At 31.4% G+C, this 20,597-nt stretch overlaps 2 protein-coding genes across 2 annotated transcripts; both read right to left on the minus strand.

The window, feature by feature from the left end:
* Window positions 1–1,751: 1,751 nt before the first annotated feature.
* On the minus strand, window positions 1,752–18,315 carry LOC143244731 (leucine-rich repeat-containing protein 47-like). The gene is made up of 6 exons (XM_076489921.1): window positions 17,479–18,315; window positions 17,067–17,234; window positions 15,860–15,976; window positions 11,387–11,505; window positions 6,292–6,394; window positions 1,752–4,252 (listed from the first exon to the last, which is right to left on the minus strand). The coding sequence occupies exons 1-6, from the start codon at window positions 18,286–18,288 to the stop codon at window positions 3,962–3,964; spliced, it is 1,608 nt and encodes a 535-aa protein (XP_076346036.1). The 5' UTR covers window positions 18,289–18,315; the 3' UTR covers window positions 1,752–3,961.
* Window positions 13,445–14,434, minus strand: LOC143244734 (uncharacterized). Its single transcript, XM_076489922.1, has 2 exons — window positions 14,177–14,434; window positions 13,445–13,962 (listed from the first exon to the last, which is right to left on the minus strand). The coding sequence occupies exons 1-2, from the start codon at window positions 14,271–14,273 to the stop codon at window positions 13,577–13,579; spliced, it is 483 nt and encodes a 160-aa protein (XP_076346037.1). The 5' UTR covers window positions 14,274–14,434; the 3' UTR covers window positions 13,445–13,576.
* Window positions 18,316–20,597: the final 2,282 nt, after the last annotated feature.

Here is a 20,597-nt window from a genome sequence, read left to right on the forward strand (position 1 = left end):
GCAGGAAATGGTCAACTGAATATATTAGAAAGTGAAAGTGTACAGAAAGTCTAAGATCTATCATGTCGATATGATGCAAAGGTACTACAAGGAGAATATTGAGGCACAGATGAATATTGCAGGTGTGGCAGTCTTAGACACAAAATCAGACGATGACGATTTTGTTGTGCAAGATGAAGGCCCACTAGATGCAAGACTACTGGGTAAAGATGAGACATACAAAGACTACAACATCAGTCGTTAACTAACAGGTAAGCAGAAAAAAAAAGAGCTACAATATCTACTGTGCCACAACAGAGATGTCTCTACTGATAGACTAGACAAGAATTACCTAATGCCACACAAGTTTGAAAGCATGACCAGGAATCTCTACTAGATGCCCTATGTAATGGCAGACTTGATCAAGAAAGAAGTTTAAATAATGTTAGAAGCCATAACCATTGAGCATTCAAATTCATCATACTGTTTATCAACAATGATAATGAAGAGAAGAGATGGTTCATAGATCTTCAGAAGCTGAACCTTGGGATGGAGTTTGACTCCAAACCTATGGTTAACCTTGGGGCTCTCATGGTAAAACCAAATGGATGCTACTAGTTCAAGAGGATTCCTTCTGAGTTAGTCAATTCATCAGCAATATTCAACTGCATGATAAAGAAGATGCTGCACAAAACCACCAATATCAACATTATGTGGATGCCATTGTGACCCACACAACCAGGCAGAAAAAAACCCTGAAAAAACAGAGAGAGCTGTTCAGGTATGTGAAATTAGCAAATCTATCTCTCAGATCATCTCAGTCCTGGGCTTTGTTGTATGTATAGTGGGTGACTGACAGCCATGAAAATGGAGAAGTTAACCTGCATACAAGAAGCACCAGTTCCAATGACTAAGCAGCAAGTAGGATTCTTCCTATGGGTAGCTGGGTGCTATCGGAAATTGATCTCAAACTGTGCTGGCATTTCATTACTGAGGGGCCTAACCAAGACAGGCCAAAATGATGTTGAAAAAAGAGAACTATTCTGTGATCGAACAAGAGTGTCTGGCCATACAGTAGTACCTCTATGTGAAGGAGTTCAGCACTCAGCCTCTTGCTTAAATCCAAAAATGCGATATCAACAATGCAAGAATCATGAGGAATGCATTGCATCTCCAGAACTACTAGTTATATATTAAAGCAACAAAGAGACTGCAAGTGTTGGTACCAACTATTTAAACAGGTTTTTTTATACGAGCTGAAAACAGTCATTGTTTATAATATAAAAGAAATGTGTAAATACCTTTCTTGAAAAAGTTTGTTTGAAATATGGCTTTTTAATTTAATGCAAGTGTTATGATTTAGATGGTTTAAGTGTAGTACGAATGTTAAATTATAAATGAAGTACAGTATTAAGTATACTTATTTTTTGAAGTGATAATTTAACAGGTTTGTGTATGAATTATACATTGTGTAGTTCAATTGTTGTATAACTGTATAATGTTACAATAACCTTCTACATTTCTCTCATTGTTTTGATTGAGTATTATAGCATCATAATATCTTGTAATGTGTAGAATGTTTTAGGTCACTGTCAGACCATAAATGCATATTCAAAACAGTTAGACAAAGTATATAGTTAAATCTAGTCTGGGTGACTGAGAATGGACAGTTTTCAAAATGAAATTATATGTTACTGTAATCAACTGTGTAATGAACATTTGTATGTATGTTTGCCTTATTTAACTAAAATTATTTTAGAATAAGTAGACAGTTTGTTTACTGTTGACATTTATTGCTAATTAGTTACAGACACCTACTGTAAAGAATCCTACTCATACACAAATACCAGAAAAAAGCCAACATATATTGTGCAAAGCATAATCAGCATGTAAAACATGTTAATGCTATGACAGTCTGAGGCATGTCTTCAAAAAATGTGTAAAAATAAGTGCTATAAGATTAAATCTGGAAGTAATTTGGCATGAAGTATAGCTTAAACAATTGCATGGCTGTTCTCATGAAATTCACAATCACAATATGTGAATAAAGAGCATACAGTAGCAATTTTTAAAGTGTAACTACCACAAACTGTATTTTAATAAAATAGCAGAGGAAAATAATTTGCCTTGTTAATTGTGTTCTAAAGTAATTTAACTTGGCTGTGTGGACTTTGATGGAAAAAAAAAGAAAAAAAGAAACTATTATTTAAAGCAATGGATACAACTGTGATAACCAACAGTGTAACAAACTTATTTTAATATATTATTTTAAAACAAGTGGACTTTGTTGAGGTTTTTTTACTGTTGAAATTTATCAACAAACCAAAGACACCTACTTTAAAGAATCTAGCCTACAAAATCTGCAAGTAGTAAAATGGCTTCCAATTACAACTGTTTCAAGCCAAAAAAAATACCAATATTTCATCAGAAGAATTTTGAGTGTGAAGGAAACATAATACCATAAATAGCTTCACTGCAACTATATGAACATAATTCTTTGTTACACCACAAGAATAGTGGGTTCAGCCAAACTTCCCTTCCTTACATGTATGATATGGGATATTCTAATCTTTAGGTACATGAAAGTTTATTTTGAAATAGACAAAATCTTCAGTTTTTCTCTGCAAATGTGTACAGGTGTAATGAGAATTAATTTTTCTTAATGTTTTCATTATAAATTTTCAGGATTACTGACAATGTCTAAAAATGATTTGTTATTATTTGTTATTTATTCTTAAGCCTAAGTTACACAATGGGCTAATTGAACTGTTCCCATTACTAGTATAAAAACCTGGTTATTAGTAGAATCAGCTATCAGCCTTATTTCTGAGCCACTGGGGTACAAAAGACTTGTGTAAAATTAAGTGCTTACAAATATTCAACAAGTATAAAGTTTGCAAGCTTTTTTTTATAAAAGTAAACAATACTAAAAAGCCATTTTTATTTCATTGGGTATGATGATATTTCACAAACTGAAAAGTATTTCATCTTATAGTAAGGTATTATGATTAGATGGATGTTATTAAGAGCTTCCATTTTACACAGGATTATAAAATTCAGTAAATTAAACTTTAAATGCTTAATTTAACCAATGATTTTCACATTTCAAAGTAAACTGATTTTCTTTGACACAAAAGTGTTTCAGATAATGGACCATCAAGTTTTCATTTTTTTACTTTATGGGTAAAAATTAATATTTTATGAATCAGGATGAGGATTATTCTTTTTATGAACTTATTATAAGCATAAGAAACTTTTTAAATAAATTAACTTTTCTCTATCAGGATTGATAACACTTATCTTGACAAGATGTTGTAGTAGATCTTATTTGCATTTAGTGTAAATTATAATCAACCTTCTTGAGAAACAACTCAATAAAAAAAAAATGGATTTTTTTATTATGTGCATGTATTTTATTTACAGGTATACTGCTACTATTTTCCCCAAAATTCAAAGTTCTGCAAAATGGCAGCATATTTAATAAAAATATTATTTAAGCCAATTTGGAAACCCCAAGGGGCAGCTTTAGGCTTGGTGACCAATCATATCACAATCAGAACATGAATTAGGAAGTACAGTGACAAAATAAGTATAATAAAAGGCAAAAAGTAAAGAAGCTTGGATTGGTTCTCTAAAAATAGGAGACAATAGGAAGTACTGAAATAAACCTTTGAGCTTGAGAATTTTTTTGAAAAATAAATAAAATAACTTATAAACAAATTTTTATATGATAAAGAAGAGGACATTAAGTTGTGTTTTTCTTATCTCATACTTTTCTGCAGCTTCTAAGATTATGATGTAATACTTAACCTAATCTTGGATAGATGAAAAGACTGCTAGTTGACAAGGGTAAGTAGTCTCTCTTATTAACAAATTTAATTATTTGTAATCACTGTTGTCACAGAAGACAAAATTTACAAAAAAAAATCACTTAAAATCAACAATGAAGAAAAAATAACGAGAGAAAAAAAATATTTTGTTTTCATTCTCTCAGTACAGTGATCTCATCAAGCTGAAGGTCAGTACGGGAAGGGTAGACAACACGTAACTTGCCCTCTTCATCAACTACTTTCACTTGTTCCACTATTAGCTGACGACCTTTCTTTGAAGATTTATCATTTTCTGTGTCACTGTTATTACTGGTATCTTGACTTCCTGTCTCTCCTATTCCAAGCTGTAGCATGTTCAGTAGCAAAGCATCCATAATTTCTTTACAAGTTGATAGAGAACATCCTGTAACTTCTACAAATATGTCTTTTGTTTCTTCTGTGACCTGAAATGCATACATTTATATAGACAATTTAGTATAGATAGACTACAAAGTCACTTCTAAAACATCTTTATTGACAAAAAATATTGACATGTTGTCATCCACAAATATGATGCAAGTTTATAAAGAAAAAGTTTTGAAATATGTTAGATTTAAAGAAAAAAAATTAAAACTGTTTGGACATCTTATGAGACATCACTTCTCTTTAATCACTAGATAGATGATTAAAATTACAAGTAAAATACACATATTTCAAAAAATATAATGAAAGTAATTCCAGTCCTTCATTTTTTGAATTTTTCAGTTATGCTAAGTTATTGCAGGTGTGTAAAAAATTGTAATTCTTGAAGAATTTGATATTAACTATAAAACTATTATATGTTGCAAACATTTCTAGTAATTTAACTTGGACATAAATATCCTGACACCCATAAATAATGTGGTTTCTATCAAAAGTTTAGTTAGGTTACTACTGTGTAACTGCATTGTCTAATGACATGGTAATAAAAGTTATTGAGAACCCCATTTCCAGTTCAACTATTTACAAAACAATATCACTTTATGTTAACCTATGTGCAAAAAATGATTCAATGGTACAGAAGTTTTAAAGGGTTGTTTTCATGTTATACAAGACTATTAAAACTCTATTTAAAGTACAATATTCAGTTTTGATCTCTTTATAAAGACTGCTGCAAATGGTGTAAAAAATTATGATTAAGTTGTTTTTGAGCTTAAAATAAGAACCTTTTGAATTCATTTCTATTCTTCTCAAGTAGTAAAGTTATAATTGTTTATTTTTGAATCACATTTTTGACTTTTTTCATGAAATTTGAAAGTGTTCAATTGTGAATCATTTCAGGTTTTGCACTCTCAAAATCAGTTCATCTCATATCAGAAAGAAAAAAAGAAAAAGCAATTTGTTGCATGACTGCATGTTGTAAAATTTTCTGGAAGTCTTGGTTTTTATTAGAAATATTTAATATTGAAGAAATTAGCTTGATCATGCAGTCAATGTCAAAGTTCAGGTTCACTCATTCATTTCAAATACTTTGCAAAATCAAATCAACCAATCAATCAAACCATAAAGTTGCTGAGAGAAAACTCAAGTAAAAATTAAGTACAATTTATATTGTATATTTGTATCTTCTTCTTAATTAGTAGCTGTACAAGATAGAGACTGAGGAGGATATTACAATCTTTTGAGCTTCCTTAAAATATTACATTTGATAATACCCACATACACCATTTGTAATTACCATATTCCCAGTGTATCAGACAAAACTTTTTTACCCTTAAAAGCAATGCCTGATTTTAAACCTCATCTTATATACAGGTTTAAAGATAAACTTCCAGAAAGAACTCTCTGGTTAATAGCATATTCAACCAAAACTACGTTCCTTTTACTTTTGTTTGCTTTTTTGACAAAGTGAGTTGACATCACAACAACAAATCTGCAATTGTATCATTTGTCTCTATATTTCATAACTAAGTTATTTATCTCATAAATTAGTTGTAATTAAAGAAGGCATTTGTGCTTTGAAATGTATGGATATCATCTATTATAGTAAAATATTGCTAATGTTATATCAAAAAAGTTTCTGTAACATACACTATATCTTAAGGTTTAGTATTTTTGTACAACAAAAAAGGAGTTTAACAGTGATGAAACTTTGTGAATTTGTTTATTACATATTCGTGACTTAAATTATTATGCAATGAGTTTCTGTAGCATTTGAAGAGCATAAAAAAACATATGTAGTTGTATTGTTTACCTGAGAGTGCAGGGTACCACAGTTAAAAAATAACTTCTAAGAATTTACTTACAAAAGTAACATCTTAGACTTGTTTATAAAATATGGGTGATCCTACACATTAAACCTAAAAAAATGCAAATAATTTATTCAAAACATTCAGGGTTGTCTCATACACAGACAAATAGAGTGAGCAATGTGCTTTTAAAATGTGCACCAGAAAATCCAAAACACTTTAAAAAAGTACCACGCTTTTCCTTAGTCCTTTCTACGTGTAAAATAAATAAACACCTTTGTTCCACTGCTGTTAGTGATTGGTGGAAAAGATATCACTTGACTAGATTCATCAACCAAGCAAGGGTAGTGTGATTTGTCTTTAAGAAGGTACAGATATCTAGAGGAAAAATAAAAACTTAAACACAGCAATAAGTGTTAATAATTTATCAGCTGAATGTAATATGATGTTTTGACCAGTGAAAGTCCTTTTATGACAGAAATCTTCTGTATAAATAATAAAGTAAAAAAGAGAACAATGTTGCTATTCAATACATAAAAATAGACAGTTCTCATGCATCAATGTTTTAATTGCACAATTATTTATTTGTAAATTTTAAAGTTAAAAAACTTTAAAAACTCTACATATTTTGGTGGAATGATTCCACATATTCAGGAAAATAAACAGTTAAGTATGCATGCTTATGTAAAAAGACTGGGGAGGAGGGGCTTTCTGTTTACTTCTGTGTACAGTAGCCATACTGCTGCACTTGAGATAATTTCATCTGTGGTCACAAAAAATGTAATCATTTTTCATCTTTTATTCATAGGACTGTTAATGTTTCATCATATGATGAGGATCTGATGTTAGAATTTATATATTTAAACAGGTAGTAATTGATAGATGGATGTGCTAAACTACAAACAACAAAAATGGAAAGTAAGGAAGGAATATATTTGCCCTGCATTTCACAATGGCAGGAAAAATTAATCAAATTAAAAGATGAATACAATTTGTAAGAGTGAAAGGGGATGGATCACAAATGAAGGATAACTGCCAAGGGATGAATAGATGGAAACAGTCATGGTGGCAAGAATGAGGAATTATACTCCCTACTTTCCAAGGTCTTGGAAAGGAAGAATCAATCCAGGTAAAGAAAAGGAGGAATGATACAGAGTACATGAAACATCAATGGCAAACAAATCCAAATGATAATTTCCACATGCCAAAAGCAGGAGGAAATATACTTTAAGGAATAAATGAGGCATTGAATAAGAAAATGAAGGTTCAGATAGAGGTAAAATAATGCAGTGAAGCACCACATTGACATCCCAATTTAGAAGAGCTACACACCATGTAGACTGTAGAGTGACTAATCCAGAAGTAATGTAACAGAAGAGACAAGATATGGAAGGCAGAAACATCATGGTACCAGGAATAATGAAAGACACTGGATAAGGTCATCAGATAAAGTGCAACTGAGCAAAAACTCCTGATCAAGTGAGGAAATCTGCAATAACAGGAATAGTGTGATGAGCAGAAGAAGGCAGAGCCCTTGCCCAAAGACCAATTGTATAAGATATTCCATTGATGTTGATAAACCTTCTTGGAAAAATGGTGAACAAAATGTATCAACAGTGAAGCTACTTGCCATGATAAACCAGACAGATTTCTTTGCCAAAAACAAGATTAAAAACTAGGCATGAAAACAAAGAGCAGAAATGATGAGATGAACTATGTGGGACTAAGGCTGTTGTAGAAGGGATATTGTTGGGAAGAGACAATGGTGGAACAAATTAGTTCTGAAGCAGCCATAGGAACTATAGTAGATCAAGCTAATATGGGGCAATCAGAAGAAACTGACATGAAATAGAAAACAGAATTCAACTTGGAAAGGAGGATAAACATAAAGAAATTTGTCTGTTCAATCATAACTGAATGCATGTGGATGAGGTACTGGAGACCAAAAGTGAGGTAACTTAGTATTCAGGATAGTGACAGTTGCATTCAGGTGCAGGGTGCCCACCTGAATACACAACTACTAGAACACTGACTGTTTAAGAAAATACCCTGTTGGATAATGTCCGGGCAGGAAAGACAATCTTCAACCAGATTGAAGACACCAAAAATATAACATGCAATGAGACAAATTCCTTGCACATGGGTCCAAAACAAGAGATCAATGTTTGAGAGTAAATGGAACAAGAATGGATACCTGCTGATTGATATATATCATGACTGAAGTAGTGTCTTCATGGATAATAACCAAACAGCTGTGGGAAAGAGAAAGAAAATGATCCAAAACCTGTTAGAGAGCAAGTATCTCCAGGATATTGATATGGTAAGACATTTCTGTCACAGATCACAAACCCAAAGCAACTTGGTGCTCGACTTCTGCCTTCCCCACCACCATAATGAAAAGATATTAATCCAGATGATGAGGAAGGAAGCAGAACCTCCACTGAACCATGAGCCTTGTCTCAACTGATTGTCAAAAGTCCACTAAAAGGATCTCATATGAGCAAAATCCATGGGAATAAGTGATACCATAGAGGACTACATCCACAAAAGCAGCAATAAGAAGTGCACCAGTAAGATAACTGTCAGTTCAATCAAACAAAGTCAAAGAGAAGGTTGGATCCCACTGAGATAAGTGTTGAACAAAACACCCAAACAGATATGATACTGAGTAGAAGCAAAGAAGACTTCTTTTGCTTTATCAACCAACTGACCTGGGCCACTTCTGAAAGGAGCAGAAAGAGGTGTTGGACAATCTCTACTTTGGAATAAACCATAAGAAGCCAATAGTCCATGTAATGGTGAAAGTGCAATCCCCGAGTTTATTCAAGTCCTGCAGAAAGCAACAAAACACATATGATAAAATTGATTCACCATCCTATGATAAACAAACCAAATGTCGTGTCTCAATATAGAGATAAGCATTCGAGATTCAACCTTGGTCATCCATAAGCCTGGAGAAATTACCAACTTTATAATGACAAATGACTCCATGGTAATGTGAGGTAGCATGAAGAAGCAGCTGACACATGATGGATGGATCTATCAAAGACTACAACCTGGAATAATATCCTGGAGAAGGAGAATAACAGGTTTTACAGTATGTTGAGAGAGATGATGGTTAGTTAACAAGTACCATTAAATAAAAGTGAGGGTAAGAAAAAGGTAAGAAAATTGGGCACTGGACAAATAACAGGACAATCAAGATGCATCCACTGAACAATTAAAATGGATTCCAAGTGTTGCAAATCCAGGAATGGAAAATTGGCTTGATGATAGGCCAAAGCAAACTGGTCCACAGTCTGTGATAGGAAAGATGTGCTTGCACCATTACATAACTGAGATATAACATGCTCAGCATAAGCTTCAATATCAGAAGAGAGTGCAAATACAAAATACTGAGAGGAGAGAACATCATATAACAAGGAAGATAGGTAATTATAGGAAATTGGGAAAAGGATTAAAATAGAACACAGCTGTGGAATCATACCTAAAAACACCATATTAGGCCTAATGGAACTCTTAAGAATAACCAGGAAAACCCAGCAAATGCAAGTGGAGAAAAAGGTTGTCAAAATCATCATTGCCCTGAACAGGGTCAGTTTTCAGGAGGAAAGAGGGTAACATCAGAAGATTGGTTGGTTCAAATAAAAATCAAACTCTCAATGAATAATTTCCTATAAGGTACAGCCTTTGAAGTGACAACATTTAATTTAGAACTCGTAAGCCAAGAATAACTATGCAAGCAAAGACAAACAACAGAAAATTAATCAATTTCCATAACTGGGTTCCAAAATATTAAGATAGAAGTTACAGGTTGTAAACTTGAAATAAACACTATGGAAATTCAAATTCAATTTGAGAGAGCACTAAATAAAACATCATAAACACAAGCACTGCAAAACGAAAAGTAATAGAACGGCATGGGAGTTGCAAGAGTTATGCCTATCAATGCACGGCTTGAAGCATGATTATATGCATGCACAAATCAGTTAGTCCATGTTATTTTATATACAGATTCAATGATAAAGCTCCAGTAAGCACTCTGCAGTTACTAACATATTCAACCTAAACTACATTTTTCCCTTTTTTTTTTCTTACTAAGTGCATTGATATCATGCTATCTACTTTATCACAACATACTTGTAATTGTATCATTTGCCTATATTTCACAGCTAGAAGTTATGTATTAAACAACAGACAACAAAAATGGAAAGATGATCAATAAGAAGAGGTAAAGTGTTTAGGAAAAATATGAATTGCCAATGAACATTTACTCCTCAATTAAAATAATATAATTGTTTAAAAGATAGGACTGATTTAAAAGTATATAAATGTGGCACATATAAAATGTCATGTACTTGTGGTCTATGTTATATTGGACAGATAAGTAGAAACTTAAAATTTAGAGTACAAGAATATCAAAATGTGGAAGACAAATTAAAACGTGAATCGGCTGAGGTATAGAACGTGGTGAATTCTATGTTATTGACTGGGATAATATAAAAATACTTAATCAGGTAATTGAAAAAGATGAACTAAGTAAAACAATCTTTAGAAATTGTTAAAAATAAAATGAATAATATAAACAGAGATTTAGACCCAGAAGTTGCAAAAGTAAACGTCTGAAAATCATTGTTGTAAATGTGCCATTGTAACATGAAAATTATACATGTATTAGGATTATAAGTAACTTTATGTATACTTCATGGTTTATTCTCGTGAAGATGGTGTAATTATTTCCACATAAACATGTAGAGTTTTTAAAGTTTTTGCACTTATATTTTCAAAGTTATACAAATAAAAATACATTATTAATTATGTAAATTATTGTGCAGGTGAGAAACAATGTCTAGTTTTATTAATATTATTTAAATTATTGCTATATCACAGAGATAATCTTAATAATGTCTTCCAACTCCATGATTTTAATCAGAAACAGAAATATTCATTCTGAGAACAACCAAGTAATTTGTGAGTGTTACAACAAAGACTGCCTCCACCCACCTCCAACTTTGTATACATCATTATGTATGGAGAAAAACCTAGTAATTGATAATTTAATTTCTTGCAAACACAAAAAGAAGTTACTTCAGTGTTACAAAACATTTAAAAATTAAGGTTTTTTTATGGTTGAGAGAGATATGAAAAATTAAAGAAAGAACAAGTGCCCCTAAAAATAACAATACTGATCAGAAGTTATTACGAAGAAGAAAGGTCCATTTTTCGAAAGTGCTTGGGTTATAGGATTTTTTATTTTATTTCTATCATGACAATAAAGATTTGTTAAAAATAAAAATTTAATTTAATTTCTGTTTGATTGACATCACTTTACAGAAAATAAAACCTTTTAGATAGCTATAATGAGCTTACTTGTGTATTCCAGAGTAGACATTTTTTTTCTTCTCCTTTCTCAAGGTTTCAGCTTCTTTATTAAGTTGGGCACACAGTTCTTCAGCAGTTAACTCAATGTTTTTTCCCAAAGGAAAAAGCTAAAATAGTTTGTTTAGAAATAAGTTAAAAGAATGTCAAAGAAGTAAGATTATTTCATATCTTTTGTGGTTTCTGTTTGTCTTTTTATTTTTCTAGCTGAGAGTAGAAACTAATATTTTGATTGCAACTACAACAATCCACAGTTTGTCATTTCCTAGATGAACAACAACCAGAATATTACAAATATATATGAAAACATGAGCCATTATTTTATTATGCACACACCAACAATTCCATTATAAGTGGTGCATAATGAATAAAATCAAATCATGACTCAGATTTTTTTATATGGTGTTAATATTACTTTAAGGTAATTGTGGTACCATTAAGAATGTAGATGTAATTGTTGTGAAAGGCCTAAAGAAATTGATAGTTACAGCTAAGTTCTGATCTCTAGCAACAGAAATACTAAGTTCAAGAATAAGAAGATTATTTCTACTTTATCTCTAACATTGATTTCCTTATATTTTGGGAAGGATGTATATGAGTTACAAGAACCAGTTTTATATCAAGTTTAGAACTCTGATGTTCCAAAGATTAAACTTGTAACCACTCCATTACAATTTCCTATTTTGAATGTTATTAATTATATTACTAAAACCAGCAATAGGATGAATGTTTAAACTTCTAACAATATCAATACCTGAATCAAATATGTATACTTTTTCTACTATCTACAGAAATTACCTTCAATGTTTCACTTTTCTTTATAGCTGGAAAACATACAGAGAATGGCTATCTATTTAATAACAAATTTTAAGAAATGTGAAATATGAGGAGTATTTTAAATATCACTTTTGTTCTAAGACCACAGAATTAGAAAAATATGAGCACAGAGGATGTCCAAATGTTAGTTGTCATTATAGCATTTGCACTGAACATTAGAAAATGTGTAGATCAGACATCTTCAGACCATATCAATTTGAAAATGTTCATCTGAAGCAGATTCTATAAACATCTATAGTCACTCAGCATATAGCACCTAACTTTTGAGATACCTTATGGTGAAAAATTATATCCAATTTGTTATTTTTAACCCTTTTGCAATGAGCTTGGTATAATATACACAAGTTCATCAACAGACTTGTACCATAACTTTCGATACAGCATGTGTATCTTCATAAAATTTTGTAGACTTTTAGTAAAGATTGCAAGTATTTTGTATCCACACATACAAAAAAAAATTTTTTAATTAAATATTTCTATTAAAGATTTGTTTGTGAAGATACTGAGTCTGTTTTGTTACTAGTCCAAGTGCAAGTTGATTTCATGTTATGATTAAAAACTATTTTTTGTCCCAAAACTCTCCCACTTTATTTGTGCAATTTCTAAAACCTCCTAAATACATTTCAAAAGTTTGTTTACAGTAAGACTTTGTTATTTTCTATACCCTAACTATGTAGGGTCTGTCAAATGACTGATCTAGTAACTATTATGAAAAAAAATTAGAAATATAAATAATGCCTTTTTTCATTATAAAATGACTACGTATTATAACATGAAAATACACATTTTTAGTTTAAGTATCTTAATTCTTATAATGCTATATATTTATTTACTATTTTTTATTACACTGACCTTGTCATGCCAACCTAACATTATGTAGCTTGCACTGATGCAGTGCACATGCACCTGTTACATATCAAATAGTATAAAACTGACTTTAAGTCTTTCCTGTCTTGGCTGTGTTTTAGTGGACTAGTATTTTGTAAGATATAGTCACATTATTATACACTATACATGTACCTAGATTACACTATATTACACAAATTTTGTTCCCGGATAGTATGTGTTATTTCTTAATTGCTTATGTTGTAGAAGTACAGAAAACAGCCATTATTATGTTCAAACTGTCCTTTTGTGATTTGAATAATGAAATTTAGAAATTAACCTATTTTCTATGTAAAAATGGGCAAATTTGCATTCTTCCATTTATATAAGGTCTGAATAAAACAATATAGTATAAATATATGTAAATCTTGATTCATAAAGTTATAAAAAATGAGCAAAAATGTTTAGAAGTGAGTGGTTTTTCAAGATTTGTGACTGTAATGTAAATCACTTTTAGTATCAGCCCCCAAATATAGTCTCAGCATTTGACTTTGTTAGACCAAGATCTCTGACCAAGCCATTGAGGTCTCTTTGATTGGGGTAGTATGGGTTTCTCTCACCAGCTGCACCTCTGAAATTGTAATCTGGATCCTCAATGTCTACCTCCTCTTCTAAGGATGGCTGCTTTCTCTCTGGTGGAGTGGGTACAGGGAGCTCAGGGCAGTGTGGCACTGGGGCAATGGATGATGGAAGGTCCAGATACATGAGAGCAGATGCATTCTTGCCAGCCTGATGTTTGGAAGGGTCCAACATGCAGAGATAGCAATTGCTTGAGTGGTCAGTGGGTTCATACCAAATTCTTGGAATAGAGAACTTCTTGGCTCTCTTTTCCCCTCTGTACCATCCTGCAAAAGAGCAAAATAAAATTGTTATTATGAATAATAAATTTATTTCATACACAACTATTGTGTATGAGGTTCATGCTAAATATTTTATGTGATATTTTTTCTATACTATTGGAAATTAAAAAAAATATTAAAGATATTTAAATTTTAAAGGTCTAAAATTTGTATAATATAAAATCTTACTATTCAAACAAGCAAAAATTGTCCATCTTACCTTCTAGTTTTCTTGCGGTGCTCGCAGATAAAATAAGGTGCCCAGGGTTTGTCTTGATCCCTGAGAGGCATGCTGAAATATGCTTTGTAGGCTTCATACATTTTAGCAGATGCTGTCACAGAGTACTTTTTCACTCTTCTCTTGGTAAATTGGCCACATACATAGCAGAATGCATCTAGAGAATGTTTGCAGCTTCTTGATGCCATCTCTGATAAAATCAGATAGGTCTAGGTGTTCACTTAGGCAGCTAGAACTAAACTGAAGTGGTAAGTGGTGAGCCCCTGCATATATATATTACTATGGAAAGTTCAGAAAATCCTCGTAATTTCTACAGCATTCTACAAAATTCTTTTAAGTTCTACAACATTCTAGAAAGTTCTTGAAAATTCTCTATCAGTTTCTCAGCACTGAATCTACTTGGAATGTTCTGAAAAATGGGTAAATTTGAAAATTTCATTACCCAAGTCACAAAAGCAAAGTTTGAAGAGAAAAATAGGTCCTTTCCATTTACTATAGGCATAAGCAATTGGGAAATAACACTTTCAGCCCAGGAACAAATAAAAGTAAATATTTTGTTACATAGTCTTATTACTACTTAGAAATACATTATTAAATTTATTTTTCTCAAAACATAGAATAATAAATCAAAAGAAGTAAAGCATACAGTTATCTCTTCTCACTATGACTTTTGAACTAAGTTGTTGCTGGACATAGGTTGCTAAGCCTTTTAAAATTTTATACATAGAGGATATCAAAAACATTTGTTTTATGTTTTATACATACAATTGAATAACCAAAAAAAAATCATAAATAGCTATACTGATACTAAAGAATTCCACTATGATTTATTAAGCTTAGTAACTAAGATATACTCAGATTAAAAAAAAAGTAAAACTATTAGCAGACTAAACACGCAACCTACCTTCTTGAAATCTTGATCCCAAAAAACATGGTAGCCTTTTCACAAAGTAAAATGCCTGATAAAACCATTAGGGGGACATTCTAAGCTTTCAATTGATTATTCACATCTTATATTAAAGTAACTGTATATAAGGGACCTTTTTCAAAACTGAAAAAGAGGTGAATGGGGCCATCATATCTGATTCAGTACGTAAGCCATATTTCAGAAAAATAGAGATATGAGGTTCTCATTTTATATTCTAGCTTGTTAATATTAGTAATTTGTGTTCCACACTACAGAGTTAGTGTTTTTGACATAAAAATGTAAATTTAAACAGTGCTACATTCAATATACCATTTGACTCACTAAAATATATATTTAGATGTGTTGTTTTAATATTTACTTTCAAATTAGGAAATTAACCCATATATAATATTATAGTTTTAATTATAATCTGCAATTTGATTTCAAACTTACTGATATAAATTAATAAAATAATAGTTCAATAAAATTTTGAATGCAATTTAACAAACATGATGATGCCCTTTGACCCATGACCTGTCGTGATAGGTTTAAGTGAGATAAAGCATTGAGTATTTTATAAATTAGTATTAAAATGTGTTAAAAAAGGAACATAAAATAAAGAATCCTATGTAAACACTTTAATGTGTGTTTGTTCATAATATTATTTGTTAAATGTTCAATTACTATACCTGGTGACACACAAAATATGAACTTATCGTATGTGTACAAAACCATTTATAAATGTATGTTTCACTCACCTTGATATTAGCTGGAGGTCGGGCATCATAGGTGATTTTACCATTAATTTTGTTTAAGTCATGAGTTGCAATAGTTCCAAGATTTCTTTTCTCACAAATGGTGTCATGAAGTCGAGTCTGAAGAATTTTGACCAGGGAATCAAAATTTTAAGTAAGACTATAGCAATATAACATTTCATTCAAAGACAACACTAAGTATTAATTATTTTTTAACAATATTATGTCTGTAAATGCAATTTAAAATAATACACACTAGCTCATAGATATTGGTATAGGAGGACAGAATTGTTGAAAATGAAACTTTTTTAAATGTGTCTCAGTCTCCCTTATAGTCTCCACACCAATAAAAAAAATTTGAATTTTTTCTAAAGCTTTACTTCTAATCACTAAAGTGTGTTACCAACAAGATGAATGGTGCAGTTCCTTCAATTTGCTGTCTAGAACAAATCAGTCGGCTAACAGGAGGCTAGCACCACCCCTCTTTGAGCTCAGTCCTCTTAAATATATGAATCAATCTCTAAACATTATCTAGTTCATAAATGACAAAGAAAAGTGCTCAAACAAATATAATAATGAAAGAAACCAACAAAAAGAAGTTAAAATACATGTATTACAAATATATCATACATGAATTGAGTATCTTGTGAATTTTTTACTACTATAGATTGGAAACAATCAAGGAATAAAGTTATAAAGTCTGTTTATTAATATAATAATTAAGTGTTAAAAACTGTTAACTGCAAAATGGTTGAAATGACTAACTGTTATGTAAAGGTGCCTTTTAAGGGCAGTTTCCCATAGTTTTGAGTTTAGTTTTACAAAAAATATGCAAGCATAAAAACTATGTTAAAGGAATTAGGCCTCATCATATGTATTATATTTTTCTCTTAGTATCTTCCATTTAAAATTTTACCTTTATTCATCTTACGTTAAACTTGCTTAGCAACCAAAACAGTCAAATAAGTAGAATTTCACCATTTGACAAACTGCTAATCATATAATTATACAAGTTTTCATAATTTTATTAGCTTTTGGTCTAAGGTTGAAAGTTTTCAATAACATACAAGTCTCTAGTCAAAAAAGGTAGGAACCTGTTACTATCTGAAAACTCAATAGTCAAATTTTAAAATTTCTTGTACTTTAATAGGTTATAAGGAAATAGCCTCAGTCATTAATAATTATAAACAGTTTAACTTTTATTTGTTACCTGCATTGCAATAAATTTCTCGAGTTTTTCTCCATCCTGAAAGTTCACTTGATGAACAATGCAAGCAGTGATGTAAGGACGCACATCTCGTACAGCAGCAGTAACAACTACAGAGAGGGTTGTATCACCTGCATGAAGTATCTTCACTTTGTCCACTATTTCATCAGTCTTTAAAAACAATTATTGTAACAAATATAGTAATACTGACAAAGAAAATATAAATCTAAGTATTACAATATTTCTTGCTTACTTTCATTATTACCATTAGTGTACATGTAAAACCAACTTCCTACACTAATTTTTGTTTCTGCATTTTGACATGAATATTACTGAACACTCTTAAATTAAGAATTATCATACAAATCACACAAAACTATTTTTAGACCATGAGGACTGTTAAAACAAAAATTACCTTACTAGACTCCACTCCTTTGTTTCCTTTTTTGCTAAGTTTTCCTTTACCAGCGTTTTTATTATCCACTAATACCATTTTGGGACAGTGACTGCGCACATAATCAAGTATTTGTTTTGATCGGCACTGTTCTACTAACTTTTGCAATCGTTTGTCTGTCAATTTATTTCCTTTTAGAAAAATATCTTTTAATTTAGGGCAATCTCCTAACTCTCCTGGTACACTCACAAGTGCATTATCATTCAAATCCAAAATTTTCAATGCCAAAAGCTTCTTTATATTTCCAGGAATACTGGATATCTTGTTGTTATTTCCCCTAATTTCAGATAGTTGGGTGAACTTCTCATCCAAAATGCTCTCTGGGAAAGAGGAACAATTATTGTTTGCAAAGTTTAAATATATCAAATGAAAGAGCCCACACAAATTAGGTAAAGAAGATAATTTATTTAAGCTGATGTTTAGAGATTGGAGTGCAGTTACTTTATGAAGTACATCAGGAATAGCTTCTAGTTGATTTCCTGATAAATCTAGAAATTTAAGTTTGGAAAGTTTCCCAATGTGACTCGAAACTGTATGCAATTTATTGTTTCTTAAACTTAATTGATTCAAATTGACCAGTTGACCAATGTTATCTGCAAGAACATCTAAGCATGTGTTACTAATCTCAAGAAAATTCAAATGAGTCAATTCAAAAACAGAAACTTGTAAACCATCTTTATCAATTTTGTTTGATACTGACTGACCAGTCAACGTCAATTCACGCTTATTTGCACGTTTAGCTTCAACTACTTCTTCCCACATATTCGCCATTATTCATAAACGTGTAATGCATTGTGGCGGCATCTTCTGGCACATCCAACTATATTATCTATTTGTTACGTAAAGTAAGAAAACAATTAATCACAAACATACTCATATTTTAGGCTTATTCATTGTGGTACGTGTGACAGTTTTATCTCAGATACCTTTTCTATCACTTACATTTTACCTTTAGGGCCTTGGGTTTTAATTTTCTACCCTAAATATATCACCGCTTGCAAAGAACTGTACTAGCACATCCTAAAAATCTACCGTATGCTTAACAGATAGAATAATAATAACAATAAAACTGTATGTTGTACGAACTGAGACAAAATGCTAACCTTTTCGCTGTTATCAATAATGTGCCTTTATATGCCCATAAAATAAATTAAGAGATATATTAGAGTTAAAGATCATTCTTAGTTGAATTTGAGTGTAATATCTATTTTACAATTTAGTGATTTCGTTCTTTTTAATTAAATAAGATAACTTCAAATATAGGGGACAATAACTGGTTTTGAATAAGAGACTAATATCAGAGGCTGAGGCAATATGCTTTAATATCATTTATAGCCCCAGCTCTCTACAAGTAATACTTACTGTTAAAGTTGGTTCTCCTTCTAATTACTGCAGTACGAGTACCCAAAAGGTAGCCCATAACTACCGCTCTTTTTTATTGTTTGAAGAACAAAGTGGTTACTTCTACCATAATTATTGTTTGTTTGTATTGAATTTTCACAAAGCTACTTGATGGGGCTATCTGAGCTAGTCATCCACAATTTCGAAGTGATAGACTAGGGGAAAGCAACTAATCAACACTATTGATTAGTCGAATCTTGACTAACAAATAGTGGGACTGACTAAAACATTATACCGTTTTCATGGCTGAAAGGATGAACATGTTTGGGGATGGGATTTGTCCTCGCGACCCTCAGATTGCGAGTCAAAAACCGCAACCACCAGCCAAGTACTGTCTTTTAAAGTGTCTTGAATCAATTATATTTGTGCAACTGGGAAATTTACGCTTGTAAATGTGGTAAAGATATATAACAAAGAAAATACAAAGGCCAATAAAACTTTCTTGAGGTAATTTTACTGAAGTTATTATGATACACGAAATGAAGATTAAAATTTACACAGTTCAACATTTTCGAATAATTACTTAAACTTGTCCTTTAGGATAATCACTTGTCTTCAATGATCAAATATATGACCAAATAGATGGTGCGACAATGGGGCCACCTATAGGGCCGATTGTACCTAGTATATTTTTTGTCAGTTACAAATAGTCACCATGAGCGTTTTTAGTTAAACACCTTTCCTGATGAATACCAACCGACTTTATGTAGAAGATATATTGATGATACATTTTTACTCTTTCGAAGCTCTAGTGATATCAAATAGTTCTTGAATTATTTAATTTCGAAACAACCCGGCGTTAATTTTACATGTAAAACTGGAAAAAAAAAGTATATTGCTCTTTCTTGATATTCAAATCATAGTGTTGTGAGTTTCAAGACTACTCTTCGAAATATCTTGGAACATTTGTGTTTCGATGTTTTAGAGGTCTCTTCGTCCCCCGCTGGTACAGCGGTAAGTCTACGGATTTACAATGTTAAAATTAGGGGTTCGATTCCCTTCGGTGGACTCAGCAGATAACCTGAGGTGACTCTGCTTTAGAAAAACACATATACACCAACTTACAAAATATTCGAATAAACAACACTTATCCCTTGTATTTTATTCAAGTCATAACACGTGTTACTTCCTCGCAAAATTGAACCTCCAGAAGACTACACACTGTTGATAAATACACATTAAGGCTGAGTGTTCACTTTTTAGACGAACACCTTTTTTTAGTGAAGCCACACATTTTAATAATAAGTAAATATTTTAATCTACAATTTAAACTACACATTACATTTAAATTACCTTTCAACTAATTGGACCTAAAGACTAGTTAACTATGCGTCCCAGGATCGTGTATAAGCGCATTTGTGGTAACCATAAGGACACTTAGAGTGGCAAAAACTACACTCTAGTTATACATATTAACATATGTGAGCATCAAGCGGAACTGGTAAAAAATATCAAATCCTCTTGACTACAAAATTTGCACACATAGAAAAAACAACAACCAATTTCAAAGTAATCTCAACTGGACCATCCTATATTGTATTTTTAATTAAAGAAAGTTAGAATGTTACAAATAAATTCCCAATTTTAAATAACAGTGCTTCAATACAATTAAGTCTGTTCTGAATAAGTTGTATAACATTGTTTGTTTATTTGTTTTTTTAATTAAGCACAAAGCTACA

The sequence above is a fragment of the Tachypleus tridentatus genome, chromosome 2 (genome assembly GCF_004210375.1).
Source record: "Tachypleus tridentatus isolate NWPU-2018 chromosome 2, ASM421037v1, whole genome shotgun sequence".
NCBI lineage: Eukaryota > Metazoa > Arthropoda > Merostomata > Xiphosura > Limulidae > Tachypleus > Tachypleus tridentatus.

Excerpts from the sequence above, each read along its gene's own strand:
- LOC143244734 (XM_076489922.1), bottom strand. The coding sequence starts at position 14,273 with ATGAAGCCTACAAAGCATATTTCAGCATGCCTCTCAGGGATCAAGACA. Across the intron at positions 13,963-14,176 it reads CACCGCAAGAAAACTAGAAG|GATGGTACAGAGGGGAAAAG; the intron begins GTAAGATGGACA and ends GCTCTTTTGCAG.
- LOC143244731 (XM_076489921.1), bottom strand. The coding sequence starts at position 18,288 with ATGGCGAATATGTGGGAAGAAGTAGTTGAAGCTAAACGTGCAAATAAG. Across the intron at positions 11,506-15,859 it reads GACCTCCAGCTAATATCAAG|CTTTTTCCTTTGGGAAAAAA; the intron begins GTGAGTGAAACA and ends AAACTATTTTAG. Across the intron at positions 4,253-6,291 it reads CTAACAGCAGTGGAACAAAG|GTCACAGAAGAAACAAAAGA; the intron begins GTGTTTATTTAT and ends TATGCATTTCAG.